Source organism: Ursus americanus, chromosome 11, assembly GCF_024610735.1.
Source record: "Ursus americanus isolate L20-20 chromosome 11, mUrsAme1.1.p, whole genome shotgun sequence".
Lineage (NCBI taxonomy): Eukaryota > Metazoa > Chordata > Mammalia > Carnivora > Ursidae > Ursus > Ursus americanus.
In genome coordinates, this window is record NC_142137.1 from 49,267,538 (window position 1) to 49,291,445 (window position 23,908).

Here is a 23,908-nt window from a genome sequence, read left to right on the forward strand (position 1 = left end):
TTGTACTTTCAGCTACCCCAACTGTCTGCCAAATCTTCAGAGATAGGGGTGTCTGGGTGGCTCAGTTGGTTAAGCGTTTGCCTTGGGCTCAGGTCATGATCCTGGGGTCCTGGGATCGAGCGCCATGTCAGGCTCCTTGCTCAGCATGGGAGTCTGCTTCTCCCTCTCCCTGCTTGTGCTCTTTCTCACTGTCTCTCAAATAAATAAATAAAATCTTTAAAAAAAATCTTCAGAGATATTTTGGGTTTTTTTGACCATAAATGGCAAATAAAGAAAGTAAAATAAAATATATATGATATTAACACAGCTACATTTTACATGTGTGACCCGTCATCAAAAAAAGTTGATTATGGATGATATAATAATCAATGCAAAGCAGAAGGGCAGTCTTTTTTTTTTTTTAACTGAAAATTTGAGAAGTAAACTATAGGTGAGGTCCCCTATAGTACTCAGTAAACGGTAATGGTTGTTGCTAGAATTGTTGAGGATGTTACTATTATTCCTCTCCCTTCTGAGGGGACTGGTGAAGTGGGTGAAAGGATAGTTGTGTTCCTGGTACAGTCAGTTCTTAGTTGGCACCTGAAGAATTCTCCAAAGAAACAAGGAGAAACTAACATCATTTATACCCGAGTTCTTATTCATGAAAGGTTCACTGTGCAACTAAGAGCCAACTGGTATCCTCCTCACCATTTCTAACACTGTTCTCTGAAAAAAGATTTCAAGTTAGGAAGGGAGATTTTTTTTAGAAAACTATCATTGGGTGACTCGGATTCAGAATTTTACGTTAAGGTACATAATTATTCATAAGACCATCAAGAGAAATTGTTGCATACCCTACAGCTCTTAGCAAACTGTATTTGTTTCATTTTCTCAGGATGGATAGATTTAACTCAGGACCGGAGTCCATTCCAAAAGTTGGTTTCTGCTTCAGTTGCCTTGTTCTGAAGGCAGCACAGGCCCAGCTGAAAGCCAGCCCTGGGCTTGAGCCACACACTTCCTGTGTTAACTTTGGTAAATCACTAAACGCCTCTGGCCTGCTGTTTTCTCATCTGTGAAAAGGTAAAGGGAAACATCCCGAAAGGATGACTGTGAACGTTCAATGAGACAGCTGTGGCTAGTGTGCCAAGGACAGCGCCGGGCGTCAGGGTGGGCGATCCTGTCCCCTGCGGCAGCCTCGGGCCCAGGGCTCGGGGAGTCTCCTTCTCCTTTCCCACAGGACAGAGATGTGAGGCCCTGAGGAGAAAGGATCGGAGTAGAGTGGGCAGCAGAAGCGGGACGAAAAGGAAGACTCTCGAGAGGCGGCCAGAGAAGGTGGTTTGAGAAAGATTACTTAAAGACCAGCAAAGTAAGGGGCGCCTAACACAGCGGTTAAGCGTCTGCCTTCGGCTCAGGGCGTGATCCCGGCGTTCTGGGATCGAGCCCCACATCGGGCTCCTCCGCTAGGAGCCTGCTTCTTCCTCTCCCACTCCCCCTGCTTGTGTTCCCTCTCTCGCTGGCTGTCTCTATCTCTGTCAAATAAATAAATAAAATCTTTAAAAAAAAAAAAAAAAGACCAGCAAAGTAAGCATCGGGATCGAAGGCGATGTTTATCACTCCAGCAAGAAGGGTATTCCAGGAGACCGACAGCAAGCTCAGCATGAATTTGTAAGCTGGCAATTTCTTGGTCTAGGATGTATTTTTGTCTTCCTTGATGATTTACATGGATGGAATAGTGATGGCATATTCTTACTTCTTTTTTTTTGAAGAACACAGTGACTTTTTCTAGAATTTAACCTATGTGTATCTAGACTACATATTTTCTTTCTATCTTTAAAAGCCAGAACTTAACAGTGAAAGCAGAGCACTGACAGACCACTTCATCTGTCCCAAATCTAGCTCTCAAAAATTATTTATTTACCCAGTCCATCAGTTTATTTTTACTTTTCCTTCAGTTAAGAGCTTAGTTCTTCAAAATTAAGGCAATTGCCTGCCTCTCTGTTCCAGAAAAATCTGGCAAGCATCTGCCCTGAGGTCAATTTTTTAACTCAGATGGGTGGGGGTGGGTAATTCCAGAATTGGATGACAGATAAGCAGTCAGCTCTGCGTGAGTTAGGTTTTAGCTAACTCTGCATTATTGTCCCGCAGTACTGTCCCAACCACTGGTGTGAAGTGAATTATTTCCAGAACATTTTATGTAAAATATCCCCAAAATATAAGTAAAATATACATTCTAAAGCTACCATGTTATTTTCTCTATTTGGTATTATTACTGGTGATCTAATAATCAAGAGCTGGATAAACCTGATTTACCTTCATTAGTGATTATCTAAACATAAGCTTAAGATTTCTAACATGAGGGCTATAGCCTTCCTAAAAACACACTAACACTTCCTGTAAGTTTATTTTGCAGTGTATGAACTTTTTTAAAAGATTTATTCATTTTATTCTATTTTTTAATTTTTTTAAAACTTTTAAAAAAGATTTTATTTATTTATTTGACAGAGAGAGGGAGAGAGAGAGAGAGCAAGCACAAGCAGGTGGAATGGCTGGCAGAGGGAGAGGGAGAAGCAGGCTCTCTGCTGAGCAGGGAGTGGGACTCAATCCCAGGACTCTGGGATCAGGACCTGAGCAGAAGGCAGATGCTTAACCGACTGAGCCACCCAGGTGTCCCCTGTTTATTTATTGTAGAGAGAGAGAGAGGGAGAGAGAGAGAGTGGGGGGGGGAGGGGCACAGGTAGAGCATCTCCAAGCCGACTCCCCTCTGCGCGCGGAGCCTGACGTGGAACTCGATCTCAGGACCCTGAGATGATGACCTCATGGTCATGAGTGGGATGCTCACTCCACTGAGCCCCCCAGGCACCCCTGCAATGCATGAACTTCTATATATCACGCAATATTCAACTGAAAATGATACAGACAAGACCAGTCTCTCATTTCTGGTGCTTAGTACCAGAACGGAGGCAGCTGCCCTTTTTTTTTTACATCATGCGTGAGGTGAATGTTGTCCTTTCTCTGGGGGCGACGGGGAGGAGCTGTGGGAGATATTACTAGAAACAGGAAAAGGAGGCTCATAATCCTGTAGCTGTCACAGATGTAAGGGTAAATATGTAGAGAAAAAAACATGAATGTGGGCTGTTGTAAAAAATGCAATAACAATAAAGAAATAGGGCAAGTCGTAGCCCTCCCAACAGAGATGCGGGCAGCGGCCCTCGGCAGGGCAGCCCCTCCGGCCTGCAGATGGCGCACGCGCGGCAGACAGAGGGCGGGACAGGATGGAAAACGGGGCGACTCCAATGGTCCAAGGAGAGAAGGGAAAGGCGGCACTCGGCAGAGGCGGGTTCTGTCGACACAAGCCAGGGTATATAGACAGAAGGTTTGAGGGCCAGAGAAACAAACACACCAGCTCATTGGTAAATAAAGTAGCTTTACTCCCTGTGTAATTCTGACCGTGGGTGGAGGAGGAGTTGGGGGTCAGACCCAAATAGTGACAAGCGAACATTCCTCCTCCAGAGATCAGAGGGGGGTATAAAAAACAACTCCATCTAAGATTGGGTGACAGAGTAAACTAAAAAATAGGACTAAAGTTAACACCTACTATAATGGATGCAGTGTCATGACTGGGGTATTGCTTGAGAAGAAGGGGAAATGAGGGACACCAAGGATTTCCACAGAAGTCTCAGAAGAGGAAAGACACAAATTCTTTCACTAAGTACTAGAGATGCCAAGTAAGAGCTGGGTTTCTGAGGACAGACTTCCAGGATGTGGAAGTCTGAAAGCCATTTCCCCTGATTCAGAAAGATTTCTCTATGCAAATCATAGATGATATGTACGGATTTACTCAATCATGCAGCCAGAATTCATGTTTCTGAATATAAGATGGGCTTTGTACTACTTGTACTAAGCTTGGTATTCAAGCTTAACTTTAAAAACTTATGACAAGAAATAAAATATGTTTTATCTTCCTGGTGAACAAGATTTTTAACTAAATATTTGAACAACTGTTGTTGATTCACCCCCCCCCCCCCAAAAAAGGTTTCACTATAAACCCAGAGTCGTAAAGTCAGTTGCTCACGTGTCAACTGTAGCCAGCACAGGAAGCTATAAATCATAGACTCAGACCTTGAACTGTGCCAATATCTGTGAAGAACAGGAAATATTTACTCTTCACTTAATAACCTGATCATGTGGATTCTATGTCACCAAATTCTCAAAGAAAAATTAAAGTCCAGATATGACAGAGCATATTCAAAATAAAATAGGATCATAAATGTGGTCAACTGATCATCCTTTCAGGGCTCTTTTTGGAAAAGCAAAGCTTTAGCACCACTAAATTTATTCTCAAGAACAGAGATCTTCCTCTTCTAAAAGAACTTGATATTCCAAATCATAGGCTTTCAAGAACATGGATTTTCTGTCTTTCAGTGTTTCTGGGATGGTACACGCTGCTCTGAGTCTGTGTCCAAGACAGTTTCTGAAGTTACAACTACTTTGAAAATCTCAGTGTACTTGAGATAAAGCAGGGATAAAAGAACGGTGCTGACCAAGGCTTGAATTGGTAGAAGCGGAAAACGATTTTGTCTAAAGAGACTAAGACAAATCTCTCTTGTTTAATAAAGGAAGATTATCAAACCAAGTTACGTGAATGGGATAAAGGAATCATTTTGTATTCTCAAGATCAAACTTTACTTTTGGGGGGGGTGCGGAAGAGAGAGACGGAGAGAGAAAATCTTTAGCAGGCTCCACTCTCAATGCAGAGCCCAATGAGGGGCTTGACCTCACGACCGTGAGATCATGACCCGAGCCTAAATCAAGAGTTGGGTGCTTAACTGACTGAGCCACCCAGGTGCCCCATCTGTGGACCAAACTTTAAAATAGAGGCAACACACATGCACTTATATAAAAGTAAGGGAAAGGAACCCCACCCACATCAGAATAGGACTTACCTATTAGTTTCTATTTTCATCCTTCCAAGTTGCACATTGAGGGACCGGTGAGCATTTTGGGAGTCGTGGGATACAGTAGAACTGAGTGTGCTCACCCCTGAGGTAGCCACAGCATCTTCAATGACAGCATGAGGTCTTCGGATAGTTTGGTTGGAAGGCCGTTCCTCATGGTCATCTTCTGCATCCAAGTCTTCTTGATCAGCGGTATCACTCTCAGATGCGAGGCTGAAATGGGGCCTCAGTTCTGTTAGACATAACATCAACAACAGTGTTAATAAAATAGGACTGCTTTAATTTCTTCCGACATGAATGTCCTCTCCCCTACTATCAGTAAGATATGTATTCCAAACCGGTTTTCCAAACGTAGGGATGGATTTCTGGGCATTGATTTACAGTTTTTCTCCCAGTGAATCTGCAAAATTCACAGGATGTATTGACTCAGAATGACCTAATTCAAAACAGAAGAAAAATGGCCACACCACACAGAAGATATGTGGGGAAGGGCAGCTGGATGGCTCAGTTGGTTAAACGTCTACCTTTAGCTCAGGTTATGATCCCAGGATCCTGGGATGGAGCCCCACATCAGGTTCCCTGCTCAGTGCGGAGTCTGCTTCTCTCTCTCTGCCTCTCCCCTTGCTCGTGCTTGCTATCGATCTCTCTCAAGTAAATAAACAAAATTTAAAAAAAAAGATATGTGGGGGAAGCCTCGGTGGCTCAGTCGGTTAAGTGTCTGCCTTTGGCTCAGGTCATGATCCCAGGGTCCTGGGATCGAGTCCTGCATCAGGCTCCTTGCTCAGCAAAGAGCCTGCTTTTCCCTCTGCCTGCTGCTCCCCCTGCTTGTGCTCTCTCTCTCTGACAAAAAAAAAAAAAAAAAAAGGTATGTGGGAAAATGCTAAAATCAGAAAGGCAGTTATGTAAAAACCTGTTAATATAAACATTTGTTTATACAAGTAAAATTCATTTTTTATATTATACAATATCTGGCAAGTATTAACTCACTTAGAAATGAGGAAACTGAGATATAGTGAGAGTATCTAAATAAAAGTAAATACACAGAATACTTTTTGCCCGTAACGGTCAGAGTGTAAAGGAAAGGAGGCGGTCCTGAAAATGCCACATGTGCTTATATTCACTCTAGTAAGACTCTTTTTGACTATTGGATTGATTCTTAGTGTGAGTCCTACTCTACCCTGTTGACTAATCACTGAAATTTAAAGCGCAAATGTTATAATCGCCAACTTAAATACATCGCATGACTTCATCTGCGTGTCACTTCACAACTGGGATGATATCTTCCCATAGAAAACAATACTATAAATTGTGATTATGTTCTCAAAATGGACTAGACATAGGGATTACACTCATCATCTAAGTGAAATCAGGGTAGCAGAAATACCAGCTCTTCACTCCATATGCTGTGGCACACGATGAAAGCCACGGAGAGTCTCGGCTGAAGAAAAGCACATTCACACAACATTTTGCCTCGCTATCCCGAGGGCTCACAGACTCCCTGAAGCCTGTCCAGAGAGTCCGTGAACCCACAGGTTAAGAGTCCCTGGATGGGGAGACGGCTCCAGGGGGAGTGACAGAAGACCCCATCCCACCACCCATCTAGCCACCAGGGCAAAGCAGCCCAAGGCTGACTAGTTAACAAATCCTCCAGGTAACTTTTCTTTCCTTACCTTACTGGACCTGGGTATGGTATTTTCCTCTAAATCTCTGGCTGCTGCTTCTCTTCAGATCTTTTTTTTTTTTTTTTTAATCTACCATCAGCTCCTTAAAAGCTGGAACCTGGAATTCTACCCTTTACTTTTTTATATTTCTACTTACTCTCCATAGTTAAGTCCTTGAAATCTATCAACGTTAAGTACTTCTAGCCCTGACCCTGTGACATCCAGCACTTGCTAGATATTCTTGCTGGGCAGGAATTCCAGATTCAACCATTAAAAAAAAAACAACTCCTCATCTTGCTCATAACAAAAATCAGGGTGCCCTTCTTCGGGGGCCAGGTTTATGTAGTTCTGACTTCCTTGATCTCTCTTTGTCTATTATTTTTCTTACTTTTTACTGTAGTAAAAAAATACATGACATAAAATTTACCACTTTCACCATTTCTAAGTACCCAGTTCAGTAGTGTTGAGTAAATTTATATCGTACTGAGCCACTCTCCAGGGCTAGTTTTAAAGTTGCAAACTTTTGTAAGTTTCATCTTGCAAAACTGAAACTCTATAGCCATGAAACACCAACTCCCCATCCCCCCTACCCCTGGCCTTGGCACCACCATTCTACTTTCTGTTTCTGTGAGTTTGACTACTGGAGTTACCGCCTGTAAGGAGAGTTATTCAGTGTTTGTCTTTTTGAGACGGCTTATTACTTCACTTAGCATAATTTCCTGAAGATTCATCCATGCTGTAGCATGTATCAGAATTTCCTTCCTTTTTAAGGCTGAATAATATTCCCTTGCACGTATAGACCACATTTCGTTTATCATTCATCAGTGGATACTTGTGTTGGTTCCACCTCTTGGTTTATTGTAAGTAATGCTGTTATGAGTGTGGGTGTGCAAATCTCTCTTTGAGATCCTGCTTTCAATCCTTTGTTTGGATATATATCCAGAAGAGGAACTGCTGGATTGTATGATAATTATAGTTTTAAATTTTTTGAGGAGCTATTATGCTATTTTCCATGGTGGCTGCATTGTTTGATAATCTCACCAACAGTATACCAGGGTTCTCATTTCTCCACATCCTTGTCCTTCATCTCTTAAGGTTAACCAAGCTCCACCTCTACTCTGCCTTCTACGTTATCTCTTTCCAAAATTCCATTTCCTAACTCATCTATAGTAGGAGGGTCTCAAAATCAGGTGTTTAACTTTTGCAAACCCGGAACCCAGTACACAGGTTAGGACGTATTAGCCTCTCAAGAAAAGGTTGACAGAATGGAAGACTTATACTACTAGGATGATTTGTATATAAGGGAACAAAATAATTTGTTTTTTAAAGATTTTATTTATCTGACAGAGACAGCCAGCGAGAGAGGGAACACAAGCAGGGGGAGTGGGAGAGGAAGAAGCAGGCTCCTAACGGAGAAGCCCAACGTGGGGCTCAATCCCAGAACGCTGGGATCAAGCCCTGAGCCGAAGGCAGACGCTTAACGACTGCGCTACCCAGGCGCCCCCCCCAAAATAATTTTTAAAAATCTTACTTTACAAATCATTTAGGGGCACCTGGGTGGCTCAGTCAGTTAAGCATCCAACTCTTGATTTCAGCTCAGGTCATGATCTCAGGGTCCTGAGATGGAGCCCTGCACCTGGCTCTGCACCCAGCTGGGGTCTGCTTGAGATTCTCTCTCCCCCTCTTCCTTTGCCCTCCCCCTACCTCTAAAATAAATAAATAAATAAGTTTAAAAAAACAAGAAAAAATAATGTAAGAAAGTGTAATTCTAGCTTAAGTTAGAACATAAGATTAGCCTTTTAAATTTTTCTAAAATTATTCTTAAATTTCTTTTATAGTATCCAAACTGAAATTTTAAAAACAATGAAAAAGTTTTGTTGTGCTGTTGACTATCCTCTGACTTTTGGGGAAGGAAACTTTCTGATATTTATTATTCTATTTAAATATCCCCTTATATAGCCCTAACTCTGTACACTTTATCATTTTAAGTATGTATAAACGACTGAAAAAGTCTCTTAAATAATTCGAAAGAAAGTAGAAAAGTGTAAGCAAACGCAATACTTTCTTATTTTGGTCTTCCGTGGCGGCTCCCTGAGTATACATCACCAAATTCCACACTGTAAAATATGCAGTATGCCTCTGTTCTTTGTCCTCAAAGAGGTAAAAATCTAAACAGCCTAGAAGGAATATATCGAAGAGCCATGAAAGCGTGTTCAAAGATGACATGAAATTATAAGCACAGATTAATGCAGCTAAAAATATCTTAGATGATCTCAGTCATACACCTAGCTACATACATAACTCACAAGGGCATGTATTAAGAATGCTAAGAGGTTGGGGCCCCTGGGTGGCTCAGTCGGTTAGGCTGATCCCAGGTCAGGCTGTGATCCCAGGGTACCGGGATGGAGCCCCACACTGGGCTCCCTGCTCCACGGGGAGCCTGCTTCTCCCTCTGCCTGCTGCTCCCCCTTCTGCGCTCTCTCTCTCTCTCAAATGAATCAATAAAATCTTTAAAAAAAGAATGCTAAGAGGTAAATAAAGCACATTTGCAATAACTAAATTCAGTGGTGGTTTACTCATGGATGGATTCCTAAGCAGGATTCTGGAGGGAAATGCCTTGCTTGGTGGGGAAAGGGGCAGAGACGTTTGAGAGAAAGAAGTTCAAATGGTGGTCCTGAGCCCCCTGAGGAGAATGGAAGGCAGAACGGACTGTCAGGAGAGAGCCAAGTGTCAGGATTAAAGCAGGGACCCAGCAGCGGACTGAGGGGAGGGGAGATGGGGTGGGGGTGGTGCTGTAATGAGCAGGTGATATTTAAGCCCATGTGTGGGGATCTAGAGCTGGTACATGTTTCCAATACAGCAAGATGGGATCAAACAATACTATTCCCACTTCCCTACCCTCAGCCACCACCCCAATTGGTTCTTTCTGCAGAGGAAAATAAGTTGACCAAGCTTCTTTAACACAGGGTATTTCTGATACCAAGGAAGATCACAATCCTTGTCAGTGCAGAGTATGACTCCTGTCTTACACTCAGATGGTACAGAACGCTGTACCATCATTTACTGGTCATTTTACTTTAATGTGGACACCGGGTACATGAGTAGTTCAGCTGAACGGGTAATAATATCAAGTGCTTCAGCATTAAAAATTATTGTTAATGGAGTTAGTATGCCTACAGTATCAATTTTCTCTTGGCACTGACAACATGGCCTCTACGCTCAGCATTTCTCCATCTGGTCACCGGCAGCCAGACTGTAACAACAGATACTCAGTGTTGCCAATCATGGCAAGGCTGATTCCTGATGACAAGTGAGAAAAGAGCCTGAGGAAAAAAACTCTTAAGGGGCTTGCACTGTACTCTCTGTTCTGTGTGTTCTTTCGGGCAGAAAGATTGAACACTTTTTAATTTTTTACTTTTTATTTTTGAAATAATGCTATAATAACAAAAAAGTTGCAAAAATGGTACAGAGAGTTCCCTTATACCCTTCAGCAGCTTGCCCTAAACCTGACGTCCTCTACAACTGTGCCGCCAGGACCCAACCCAGGAAATTGACATTGCTATCATACCGCGAAGTAATTTACAGACCTCGTTGAATTTCACCAGGTTTCCCACTGATGCCCTTGTTTGTTGTTGTTGTTTATTTGTTTGTTTGCTTTTTAAGATTTTATTTATTTATTTGACAGAGAGAGAGAGCACAAGCAGGGGGAGTGGCAGACGGAGGAGAGGGAGAAGCAGGCTCCTGGCTGAGCAGGGAGCCCGACGTGGGGCTGGATCCAGGACCCCGGGATCATGACCCGAGCCGAAGGCAGATGCTTAACTGGCTGAGCCACCCAGCTGCCCCTGATGCCCTTGTTCTGCATCAGAATCCCACACTGCAATTTGGTTATCATGTCTCCTTAGTCTCTTCCAGTCTGAGACAGTACCCAGGCATTTCTTTGTCTCCCACGACCTCCGCACTTTCAAGTACTGGTCAGTTATTTTGTACTACGACCCTCGTGTGGGGCTCACCAATGTCTTGTCATGAAGAGGTGGAGGCTATGTATTTCTGGCAAGAATAGCACAAAGGTGATGCTGTGCTCTGCTAAGTGAATCACATCAGGAGGTACAGGATGATGACGTGTCTTACTCCTAGCGACGCCGACCTGGATCATTTGGTACAGGAGGTGTCTGCCGGTTTTTTCAAAACACTGTAACGTTACTGTTTTCCCTTTGAAATTAGTAACATCTTGTGGGTAGATACTGTGTGGCCATTCAGATATCCTGTTTCTCGTTACTCTTTTGCCTACTAATTTTAACAGCCATCAATGCTTTCTGCCTGCAAGAATTATTACTGTGGTGTTTGCCTAATGGTGACTGTCTATTTCCCTCATACCTTCTACATTTGTTAACTGGAATTCTATAACAAAGACCTGGCTCTTTTCTTCCATATACTTATTTATTCAATTATTTATATCAGTATAGACTTATAGATATTTAGTTTATTCTATGTACTATAACCCAAGGCTATCATTTTATTTTATTGTTCAAATTGTTCTGGCTCAGATTTTTGGGAGCTCCTTCCAGTGGGTGTGGTCTCCAGTGTCCTTTCAAAAACCTCCATCCTTTTTGGCATCACAGGACGTTCTAGGCTCCTGTGTGTTTTTGCTGTCCCAGGCCTGGAATCAACCGTCTCTCCAGGGAGCACTGATTCCTTTATTGGAGAATGGTGTTTAGATACTAAGATCTGGATCCTCTCTGCGGACAGACCTAGGACATGTATAAACTGATGATGGCATACTTTTAAATTTGTGGTTTTCTTCAGCATGTCTTTCAAAATTTGGTAGGCTAATTGTAGTGTTTTGTTACCTAGAAGGAATTTTTATCAGGGGAAGATGAAGATAGGCATTTTTAATGTTTGTTTGAATGTTTGAGTATCTTTGAATCTCAATTATATACCAAATCTTTAGGGACATTCAGAAATTAGATGGAACTCTCAAGTGCTTGAAATCCATTCCTGTCGTTCGCACATTTCATCACCTATAGATTGGTATACAAATGCATATGGTCTTCCCCTATCCTGGGAGGAATATAAAAAATACTTTCTCCAGTAATTCTCTTCCAAATTTCTACTTAAAAAAAAAAATACTTACAAACAGTGATTTTGGTTTTCATCTGGGACTCCTAGTGGCCTCAAAGAAACCAATTTCACAGTGGAGGGACAAATAGCTTTCCTTAGCAAACCCTTTTCATGAAGAACATGCCTTGTTCCACACACAGGGTTGGGCGAAAGCAGCACTCACACCCTGCCCCCCACCCTGGGACACGCATCTGAGCAGAAGACGTGCCTCTCTGCACTTTACCCAAATTTACCAGTGCTTCAATTACAATACGATCATCAGTGTGATTTTTAAACTTCCGATTTTGGAAGAATATTAGATTTACAGAAACATTGCAAAGGTCATACAGAGAATTCCCATATACCTTCCAGTTCCCCCTAATACAGCTTAATATGACTGGTATACTCATCAAAACTAAGAAATTAACATTGCTACAATACTATTAACTAAACTACAGACTTTATTCAGATTACACAAGTTTTTCACTGCTTTTTTTTCTATTCCAGGATATAATCCATTGTATTTAGGTAATCCATTTTTAGAGAGACGTTTCAAAAAATTAGATTAACAGATCATTTATATGCTATTTAAATATTTCAGAGTATAATCCCTCTCTCCTTTGCTCATTTAGGTTGCTACGGTGTTTAACTTATGCCTATACCTATCCCTTTCACTAAGACACACCTATTCCCTTTCACACCTCCTATCTTTTGAATATATAGCCCCCGTAGGGTTCCTCACATTCAAGCTTATCCCGATGATAAATCCCCCAAATACAAGAATCTTTTAACTTCGTTAGAGCATTACATTAGGTTTACAGTAGCATTACCTTCCCTAGGTTCACATCCAACCACTAATTACGTGTTTCATTGTCTCTGTAGAATTTTTTCTCAGTTATGCAAATTTTCTACCCTCATTTGTTATAATCAGGTGAAACTCATTTACGTATTGTTCAACTAATATTTATCAGGGGTCTACTGTTTTACAGGCACTGTGTTGGACAATATGCTTTGCACGGAATAAAGCAGACAAGATTACCCTCTGGTGAGGGAAATAGCCGTGAGACAAGAAAACAAAGGTACTTTCAAATTGTGTGGCAAGCGTCACATTTCCACGACGACAGAACTAACAGTGAGCCTACTTTAGACTTTGTGGTGGGTCAGGACACGCTGAGGAGGCATCTTTTAAACTGAGACCTGAAGAATGAGAAGGAACAGGACAAGAGGGATGAGGGGTAGAGGTGTGCCCCACATAGAGGACCAACATGTTTGGGACGATTACAACTTCCTATATTTCTTTCTTACAGAAGAAGGAAATAAGTCAGTCTTCACTGAGGTTTCATATAAAGTTTGACACAGGTGCCCTCACTCTCAAATCAATCAAGGTGTTCTGAGAGAAGAGAGGGAATTCCAGAACTTAGAAGGATTGGTGATGACCTGTTTGTGGTACCATCTGTAAATAACCTAAATTTTAAGATACTTCATTATCTAATCTTTTTAAATTTCTACTTCAGACTGCTTTATAATACATGTATAAATTAGTACAACATATTTCTTTTTTTTTTTTTAAGATTTTATTTATTTATTTGACAGAGAGAGCGACAGGCAGTAAGAGAGGGAACACAAGCAGGGGGAGTGGAGAGGAAGAAGCAGGCTCATATCGGAGGAGCCTGATGTGGGGCTCGATCCCATAATGCTTGGATCACGCCCTGAGCCGAAGGCAGACGCTTAACGACTGAGCCACCCAGGCGCCCCAGTACAACATATTTCTAATTTATGTATCTAAATCTGTTTATCTATCTACCTATCATCTCTACACACACACACACACACACACACACATGCACTCCCACACATACAGGATGGAAGAGCTTTGCTTAAAACTTGGTATTAGTGAGTACACTATCAAAGTACTTTGGAAGTTTGCCTTAGAGTATGAATGCGTCTCTCACTCCATAAAACTGTTTCATCAACACTACCCCTTTTGTACCTCACTGCAAACATAGCTGGGATCTGTCTAGACCAGTGATTTCCAGACCTGGCTGTGGATCAAAATGACCTGGGAGCTCGATTAAAATCAGATTCCTGGGCTTTTTCCCAGCAGATTCTTACTCACGCAGTCTGGGATGGGGCTTGGAAAGCTATAATTTTAAAGAGCTCCTGACATCCCTCAATGCACTGGCCGGTTTGGGAACCACCAGTAAAGGAGGACACGAGAGTGTGTTTTGTGGGCACAAATATCTGTATATTGAAATGCGTATGTATTTGGGCCACCTGCATAATTTTCTCTTTCTCTCCATATCTAAATACACTCTTTAAAGACAAGGAAGCACTCTTCCTCATCCATAGTAAACATTTGGCTCGGTGTACATCGACTGTATGCACTAGATAAATATGATTTGGTGGCTTCAAAAAGATTTAAAAAAAAAAGGCTAACTTGGTCTGAAAGGCAATAAGGAGGACACCATAAATGATAGATCAACAGTAATTTAAAATATCAAACACTACATATTTGCAAAGTAATTAAACAGTTCTGACCTGGAACCAGAATGGTAATGGCTGTCTGCACCGCCTTTCGGATGATACTGTCTAAGGCAAACATCCAGTGTGGCTTGATATTATGATTCCGAAGAACTTTATTGACCTGGAGAAAGAGGGTGACATTTAGTCTATTTTAATTTTTAATTGCAAGTAACCTAGACGACACAAGCATCTGGGTGACATTCTGTCAACAAAAACAACTACAGGGTTTCTTGACCTTGAATTGCGAATATTTTTCTTTATGTTGCTGGAAAATAATGAAAAATGGCCACTTCAAATTAAAGTCTGGTGATCCCCATGTGAGTGAATCAAAGGCAGTCTGATTAAATGAAATGTTGCTTCTTTGGGACTCTTTTTTGGGTACAAGGTACCTCTGCTTTTCCTGATGTCTGCAAATTGGATGGTGGAGGTGGTAAAAGAGGAAAAAAGAATCCAAGGGGCTTAAAATAAAAATAAACACTGGTCTCTAGTGTTGTGACTCTGATGTTTAATACAACCACGTGCTTCGGCTTACTCTGGTGACGTGGAAAAGCAGGTAAGGCAGGAAATGAGCATGTGCGTGCTACCTGCAGATCTGCCACATCGAGTGCCTTATCTTCCTTTCCACAGTTGTTTATATCTCGGCAAACAGGAGAGGAACCTGCTAGAATATTCCAGAAAGGCTGTTCATATTGAAAGTCTGTAGTATAAGGGTATCTTTCTTTAGTGACTAATACTATTTCACACATTTAGATAGACACTGAAATAAATACATGCATTACCTTTTTTTTTTAATTGTGGTCAAATACACATGCCATAAAATTTACCACCTTAACCACTTTTAAGCATATAGTTCAGTGGCGTTGAGTACATTCACATTGTTGTGCAGCCATCATCACCATCCATCTCTAGAACTCTTTTCATCTTGCAAAACTGAAACTCTACACCCGTTAAACAATAACTCCCCACTGCCCTCCCCTCCCAGCTCCTGGTGACCACCATTCTACTTCCCATCTCTATGAATTGGCTCCTCTAGGTCTCTCATGTAAGTGGAATCACATGGTATTTTTGTGATGGGCTTATTTCACTTGGTATAATGTGTCAGAACTTCCTTCTTCTTCAAGGGTGAATAATAACCCATTGTATGTATAAGCCATATGTGTTATCTTTTAAAAAGTAACCACTATCATAAAGACATAAGAAAAACTTACTTAAAATTTGGGTTAACTCCACTAATTGTTGGTTGACACGACCTTCCAAGAAAAGGTCTGGGCCCTGACCAGAGAATTTAGAAGACATGAGGGAGAAGGTGACCTAGCAGCACCCACGCCAAGAGCTGGAGTTCCCGTTGCTTCTTCCTGCCCTTGGTCTCTCTTCACCAAATCCCATTTTGAAGGGAGAATTCCTCGGTCTGAGGAATTCCTCATAGTAGTTGCTCCCAAAAGGAAGTGAACCATTGCTAGGCTCACACTCGTTCCAGGACATCCTTTCAGAATGAGTTTGTTCTTGTACCTTCATTTCTTAAAGGATTTGCCTGCTTATTTGGCTAATGTAGGGTACAGCATTTAGTGAACGAGAACATTTCTCTCATGAGTCACACTTTAGAAGATGGAAAAGGATCCTCTGTAACTATGCCCTGCTCTTCATCAAACAGGGTACATTCTTTGGGTTCATTTCCATCCTGGATGGTGAGGGAGCAATAGCAGGTGTGTGTGGGGTGGGGAGAAAAGAGTGACCTGGGCTCGAGGCCCACGATTACAACTACACCACTCTCAATCTGAATTCTACTGGCCAATTTGTTTTCCAGCCTCTAGGCTGGAAGCCAAATGTGTGGGCAAGTGCAAAATCACTAAATTATTTCTTTCTATTTGCAGATGGTTAGGTTTGCCTAGTTGCAGTGAAGTGTGCCTTTAGCATTTAATTATTAGTGATAGGAGCTGCCAGCTGCTTTCATCACCCATGACCTCAGTCAAGTCAGCAGTGTTGTCCCTGTCCACAGTACAGCAAAAAGACCAAGGCGCTTACATCGAGTTTCAGAGGACACAAGTGGCTGTTGAAGGATTATAATTTGGCTTTAAATGAGGGATCATTTGAGGCACCAAATACAATTGTCAAGACATCTATGCAGGAGAAATAAATACATTAGCAGTGAGTTAATGTGGGGAATTTAAATATCATCATGCCAAGTGCTTTCATAGTTACACCAGAGGCACTGCCAGGAACTCTCTGTCAGTCTCCCGCACCCTGCGAGGGCCTTCTAGGAGTGGCTTCAGGCTTTTCTGGTACAGAGTTCCACAGATAAGTCTCATTCACGAAGAGCACCTACGGTGCCGAACCAGGCTTTTGAAAGACTGGCTTCCACTTGGTGTTGCATAGCAACTCCATCTGAGAGGGCAGAGCCTTCAGCAGTCTCTCGTGGATTAATTTTCATTCAGTGATGAATTCATGTGTATTAAGCAAACACGTTTAACGTGTTGTATATGGAAACCAGAGAAAAAGTGGGGGGAAAAAAAAAGTACTGGTTTTATTCAGCGGTGATCATGCCAGTCGGCACGGTTGCATTTTCCTCAATGACCACTAGATGGCAGTTCTCGTACAGAATTAGAACGTGCACGACTAAACAGAGTGCTGTGGCTACAGACACCAAAACAGTGACCTGCTACCTGACTTCGTAAGAACAGAGGTCAGCCATGGGAGATGTTGGTTAGTTTTTGCTATTTCCCACGGAGTTCAATTTCATGGGTATCTAACTCGGGGATACACACACACATAACCACAAATCTGCTCCCTAGAAACGGAGAGGCAACCAGCTCACATGTACCTACCATCGAAAAAGAAGAGGTCATCGGAATTATTAAAGAAAGAAAAGATAACAGAACTCATGTTTTATCCTGTTTTTCCAATTTTGGTTGGGAGTTTGTGGAAAAACACTGGCAAAATGTCCTACTTACAGCATCTTGAAAACCGAAGAGCACCACCTGGACTTGGCTAATGCCGTGGCTGTCGAAGTCGAGTTCCAGCTTCAGCTTGGACAGTGTGGTGGCGATGATTTTTCGGTCTGTGGTTCTCACAAATTCTCTGAGGCTTGCGATGAGGGTGGTGATATGTTCCCATTTGAGTTTAGGTTCTTCGGCCCCCTGTGAATCAAACCTGTCAGTTGATCTGTGCTAGACATATTCGTCACGAGCCTGCCATTCCCACAGCCCCTGTTGGCAGCTGGGATTCAAAACACCCCCACGAAAGGAAAAACACCATAGTTGAACTCTATGCCCCACCAGCCCCATCAACCACCCAAGAAATAGTCAGACTTTGGGAGGAAGGGTACCTACCCCACATGTCGGCCAATAGCTCTGATTTACTCAGGTATACAGAGCTTTCCCCAAACAGGGACAGGCGGAGGCAGTACCTCTCAGAAATTTTAATGGGGAACTAAAGAGAGATGAGGCAATGAGCCATAAGAACTTAAGCTCAAAGTCGGCCCAGAGAGACAAGTCACAGAATAGTAGCAAGAGTACCCCTAGTTGTAAGGAAGGGAGAGCAGAAGCAGTGGGGTTGAGAACGACCATCTACATGGAGAGGAGAAGGGAACGGACAGAAATAGAAAAGGCACGCCTAGGGGGCCAATAGCAGCCAGAGCTGAAAACTCTTGGAACCTGAAGTAATGAGAATGACACACAAGTTTCTGCTCTGTGGGGCTCGGGTAGGCACCAGGGTTGGAATTCCTTAGGACCCCACCTCCTTCGGATACGTGAGGCTACTACCTACAATGTGCCCCCAGAACTTCAACTGCCCTTAAAGTGTCAATGCCTTTCAATCAAAAGGGGCTCACTTCAAACTCCACCCTTGAAACAATTCCTTACCCACTGATGAGGTAATTCGTTGTAAGAATGAACCAATGGACAAGTTTAGATATTAAAAATACAATACGATATTTAAACAGGTTCCCTTTCTCAAGTTGAATTCTTCTACTTTGTGTAAGGAACATGGCTTCCCTAAAGGAAACATGGTAGGGTGTTATTTATCCTCATTTAACTTTAAGAAACAAGATTTTTATTATGCTCATTTCAATCTCCTATTGTATATTTTGTTACCGCATCGTTAAAACTAAATTCTTCAATCAGGCTGTGATAATTAGAATTTTTAGGATTCTATTACAATCAGTGTACCATCAAATTCTCTCCCTCAGTATAGTTTCATCTGGGAGCTCCCTCTCCTGTTTATGTTTTCATGAGACAAGATTATATTGAAAAGCTTGAAAGCTGTCATTAAGGGAATTAAAACGAGACTGGGAACAATTATAAACTTTGTTTCTTTTCTTACCACCAACTAAATTACACCCAAAGTAAAGATTCACAAGCAATATCATAATAACATGAAAATATGTTCAAGAAGAAAAATGTGAGTTATTCAGAAATTGGAAGCTTATCTTAGTGAAAAATCAGTTACATGTTTGCCAGCCGTTGAAATAGCAAACATTTTTTTTTTGACATTAGCTTTGTTTTCACAACAGAGGAACATGTTGCTTCTGGTTTTCTGATGTGTGTGCCACTGTCCTACAAAGGAACGCTGTCTGCTCCGGGAAATGTTTTCTGTCCGGGGTAGTTCATCCACTTACATGATCGTTAACGTCTCTTCTAACTCCTGTGTTCACGTGCACTCGTGAACGTGCTTACACAGACAAGCATCTCCGGCATCTGGGAGTCTGAGTCAGCCTCCGAAGGTCGCGTTTGACAACGCGCCTCTCTGAGCAGAGCACCACCCAGATTCCGCTGCGAAGGCGCTCTAGTCCTTGTCCTTTAAACTTCCTCAGAAATGATGAGTGAACTTCAGAAGGATGCTACAGGTCCAAAGGGCTTTTGTGGGCTGGTTTGGGGACCTGCCAACTGCATTTTTGGTCTTGTTAGAAAAGGGTAGACTTGGGTGCCAGGGTGGCTCAGTGGGTTAAGTGCCTGACTCTTGATTTCAGCTCAGGTCATGATCTCAGGGTCGTGAGATCGAGCCCCCATTAGGGGCGTGGAGCCTGATTGAGATTCTCTCTCTCCCTTCACCCCTCCCCCCTTAAAAAAGGGGGTGGGCTTAAATGTAAAGATGTATCCAGAGATATTTAATACAGCAAAAAGAATTATTTCCATCTGGTTGTAGAAAAAAAAGAGATTCGATGACTATGATTAGCCTGCTTGATAACAACAACAATAGTAATAGTTAACATTTGTGAAATACTCTTAGTCTCTCGGTTGCTCATGATCTCAGATATTCCTTACAGAAACTCCATGAGGTAGACACTGGCATGTCCTTTATTTCATAGATCAGGAAATTCAGCCTCAGAGAAGTTAAGCAACTTGCCCAAATCGCACAGCCTGTTAAATGGTAAAGCCAGGCCTCGGGCAGAGGCAAGCTGAGGCTGAGCCCAGGCTCCTAACCATTGCGTTCTCTTGCCTCAGTCGGCTGGAAGAGCTGGCCATGAGCCTGCATGGGAACCCGCTCTACCACCAGGCCGCCACGTGATGTCACAGCATCCTTAGCCAGACAGTCAGAAAGGGCCCTTGCTATCACTGGATGATACGGGATTCAGCATGTGATTCTGACCCGCAGTTTCTGGTCCTCACTGGTCCCTTCACGCTGGTGCACCAAGGCATGCCCTCTGATGGCGGCTTTTAAGATTTTTTTTGTCTTTCTCCTTTTATAGAGAACGTGCAGGAGTGCTGAAAAAACCAGGAAGCCACAGATAATTGAATAGGATTAGCCAATTGCGAAATGAAAGAATTTCAACACACTCATGGATGTGAAATCTCTTGCCAGGCTCTGTGCCGACAGCTGGGACCCTGACAATCACCAAGGCAGGCCTGCCTGACAGACCTTCAAAAACCCCAAACAAGCAGATGCTTTCTGTACCGGAAGAGCATGTCCCTTGGGGTGGCTATGAGATTTAGGCAATGCCCGTGTTCTTTGTGTTTCTGACCTGAAATAAGCATCTTACATGAGCGACCACAGTTCGGAGAAGACTTCGCTCCACAGCAGCTAATGGTGATTTCCCTTCCTTCCCCCCCTTCAAGCACCAATCCCTCCCCTGTTTCCACCAGCCCTTGTCACCATCCGGGAGCTGTCACCAGAGAGGACAGTGGGGTGGTGCTTAGGAACACAGACCCTGAGCCAAACTGTCTGGGTCTAAATCCTGACTCCGCTGCTTAGGGCTGTGTGGCCTTGACAAGTTACTCAACTTCTCTGTGCCTCTGTGTCCTCATGTGCAAAACTATTACTATAGTGTTATTTCCACGAGGCTTGAGTTAATAATATGCATGAAATACTAAGATCATTGCCTGGCCCATACAAAGTGTCTGCTACTATTGCTGTATATCGAATATGTTTGCTATTACTACTATTATTACTATAGGTTTGCTATTATTACTATGTCACAGTATATGCCACTACTATTATATATTTATTAATATTTATTGTTTTTCTTCCTCCACTAGAATGCCAGCTTCCCCGTGATATTTCTTTTTCCCAGTTTTGTTCACTGTAATATCCACAGCACAGAGACGAGTGCCTGGCATTCAGTGGATGCTTACTAAGTATTTGTTAAATGAATGTACGACCTCTAACTGCTGCCCAGGTGCTCCTTCCATCTAAATTTGGTTCCCCTTCTTATTTCACGCCATCCGATCCCTGGGCCTTGAATGACCAGAGTGAGCAGAAGGCAAGAGAGAGAGCTGACGGTTCAAGATCATTCCCGTCTCCTCCACATCTCCCCTGATTCCCGTGCTGCACCCTCAGCGCTCACCCTACCCCAGCTCAGAGCCCTGGCTGTCCCTCAGTCCAGAGCCCCCATTCCCTGGGCCTCAGATGAACTGCTCGAGGCAGCTCTCCTCTAGGACCCACGCAGGGTCTTCCCAGAAAGTGTAGGTGGTGCTCATCTCAGTTCTCCTCGTACCAGAGACCCTGCTGGCACACATGTGGCCTTTGACTCTTCCTATGGGATCAAAAGAGGTGGGCATTAGAGAGTTGCTAAGGTGACAGCATCAGCAGAGAAACTTTGTGGGTCTCTCAAGATAAAGAGACAAGAGCCAAGAGAGCGAGTCTTGCCCCATTACATCCCAGTACAGCTGAGAACAGGGAGATGGCTGGACTGAGAGACAAACTTGACCTGAGTCCTCCAGCCACGCCCCTGTCACAGCTGTTTTCCCAAGACAGAAGGTGGGAAAGAAGGCATGGTCAGGGGTGCCTGGGTGACTCAGTCATTAAAGCGTCTGCCTTTGGCCCAGGGCGTCATCCCGGGGTCCTGGGATCAAGCCCCAAATCGGGCTCCCTGATCCGCTGGAGCCTGCTTCTTCCTCTCTTACTTCCCCTGCTTATGTTCCCTCTCTCGCTGGCTGTCTCTCTCTCTGTCAAATAAATAAATAAAACCTTTAAAAAAAAAAAAAAGAAGGCATGGTCAGGGAGGGCAGCCGGTGGCCACAGGAGCCAGAGCAGGCAGACAAGTCCTGGATGCCCGTGCAACTGCAAGAAAGTAACAGGTATCACGCCTGGGGCCAAGCATGTGTGCGGAGGCTGACATCCTGGAGACGTGAGCTTCCGCTCCAAACACAGGAAGCAGCACCTGAGGCCTGGAGCTGGGGGAAACCCCATTTCTACTGGCGCAGAACTGGGGAGGGGATTCTTCCTCGTTTCTGTAAGCAGAATCCTCCAACCCCAAATAGAAGCCCTGACCTCCCATGTGATCGTAGCTGAGAAAGGGTCTGAGGAGGTAATTAAGGCTAAGTGAGATCACAACAGTGGGGCCCTAATCCAACAGGGCTAGTATTCTTGTAAGAAGGAAGAGACAGCCACCGGGGTGCACAGGGACAAAAGGCTGGGGGAGGACGTGGCAAGAAGGTGCCGTCTGCAAGCCAAGGAGAGCGGCGTCAGGAGAAACCAAACCTGCCAACACCTTGCTCTTGGACCTTCTGCCTCCAGAACTGTGAGAAATAAATTTCCGTTGTTTAAGCTTCTCAGCCGGTGGGGCTCCACTGTGGCAGCCCCAGCAAACGAATATACCAGGGAATGAGAGTCTGACTAGCTATGGTTTGTCACAGCACACACAGCCTCCCGACACACTATATACCTTACTTATTGTGGCCCATCACCCTCTGTCCATCGGAATGTAGCCCCACAAGCACGGGGGTCCTTGTTGTGTTTGCAGTATTTCCTAAATGCTCAGAGGAGACTGGCAGGGAGCCAGCCAATACCATCGGAATTAGGAAGTCACACGGCTCAATGCGTGTGTGCTGACTGAATCAATAAACCAATAAACCAATGAAGGAAGGGTAAAAGGGGCTTGCAGGCTAGTTGGAACTCTGCCACCATGAAGAAGTCGACTTGCTAGTGACTTACAAATAGTTATTTTCACAAATGCAGTTTCTACGTCAGGGATTTGCCCTTTTTCCTCTCCTGGGTGGGTCTGATTCGTCATCAAGAGGTCTATAGCTTCCTCAAGCCTCCATGTCGCCTGTGACAGTTCCAAGGGGGTTAAGACACAGATAAGATATGTCAACTCTGGGAAACGAAGTATCCATGAGAGGTTTTACCTGAGCCAAAGATTCCATTAAGTTTCTCACAACTTTGTCTTGGTCTTCTGTCAGGATCCTGTGAAGGGTGGCCCGTCTCTCGCTGTCCTTCCTCAGCATAAAGAACCCAGAATCTTTTTCTTCAGGGGAAGGCGGAGCGCTGTGATCTTCAAAATTTTCATCTGGGATGCTGGAAGAATTTAGACAGCATAAATCGCAGGGCCCTTTACAAAAGGACACACAACACACTTCTTTCACCCAAAGTCAGTCAGGTCTTTACCCCAAGAAGAGTGTCCGTATTCCCTTTACATCTCTTTCTCCGCAGGATTTGGCTCTCGTTTTGAAAGAGAAGGGGTCCACCTTTAACTCGGTGTCAGGAGAAACTGAGCCGTACTCGCTGCTGCTGCTCGTATCCTCCACCAGGACAGGCACAGGCAAGGATATGCTTCGAAGATACTCTGCTTGTCAGAGAGGGGAGGAAATGATCATTTATGCTTTAAAAAATGTGCACATAGTAAGCACTCACCAAAAAAGAGCAACATTAGTTGTCAAGGGTCTCGTTCCAATGGCTAGTAAAATTATGCTAAGAGGCTGGTCACGGAGCCCATGCTCCCTATATAACCCATGCAGGGGGTCGGCAGGGTAAGGGTCTCTGGGCTCTGGAAGGAGTATCTCAGTGAAACAGTGGAAGAAGCACCAGGCCCAGTGGTCCTGAGTTCCAATCCCCTCATTGCTATTGGCCACCTGTCCCACATTAGGAAGGTCATTTATGGATCTCAGTTCTCACGTCTATAAAATAAAGGATCAGGTGCGGCACCTGGGTGGCTTGGTCGGTTGAGCATCTGCCTTCAGCTCAGGTCATGATCTCAGGGTCCTGGGAATTGAGCCCCGCGTTGGGCTCCCTGCTCAGTGGGGAGTCTGTTTCTCCCTCTCCCCATGTCCCTGCTGTGCTGTCTCTCTCTCTCTCTCAAATAAATAAATATCTTTAAAAATAAAATAATTAGGTTCATATTTTTTTTAAAGATTTTATTTATTTATTTGACAGAGATAGAGACAGCCAGCGAGAGAGGGAACACAAGCAGGGGGAGTGGGAGAGAAAGAAGCAGGCTCATAGTGGAGGAGCCTGATGTGGGGCTCAATCCCAGAACGCCGG

The 23,908-nt window shown here is 43.6% G+C and overlaps 1 protein-coding gene across 2 annotated transcripts in view; it reads right to left on the bottom strand.

Moving 5' to 3' along the window:
* Positions 1-23,908, bottom strand: part of MAP3K5 (mitogen-activated protein kinase kinase kinase 5) — a 191,980-nt gene that overhangs the window by 4,573 nt on the left and 163,499 nt on the right. For both annotated transcript variants that reach the window (XM_087865517.1, XM_045814734.2), the window contains 5 exons: positions 23,036-23,213; positions 22,777-22,945; positions 17,164-17,349; positions 14,231-14,336; positions 4,923-5,166 (listed from right to left, as the gene is read on the bottom strand). In XM_087865517.1, the coding sequence (XP_087721643.1) occupies positions 4,923-5,166; positions 14,231-14,336; positions 17,164-17,349; positions 22,777-22,945; positions 23,036-23,213 (883 nt within the window). The remainder of the gene's footprint in view (positions 1-4,922; positions 5,167-14,230; positions 14,337-17,163; positions 17,350-22,776; positions 22,946-23,035; positions 23,214-23,908) is intronic.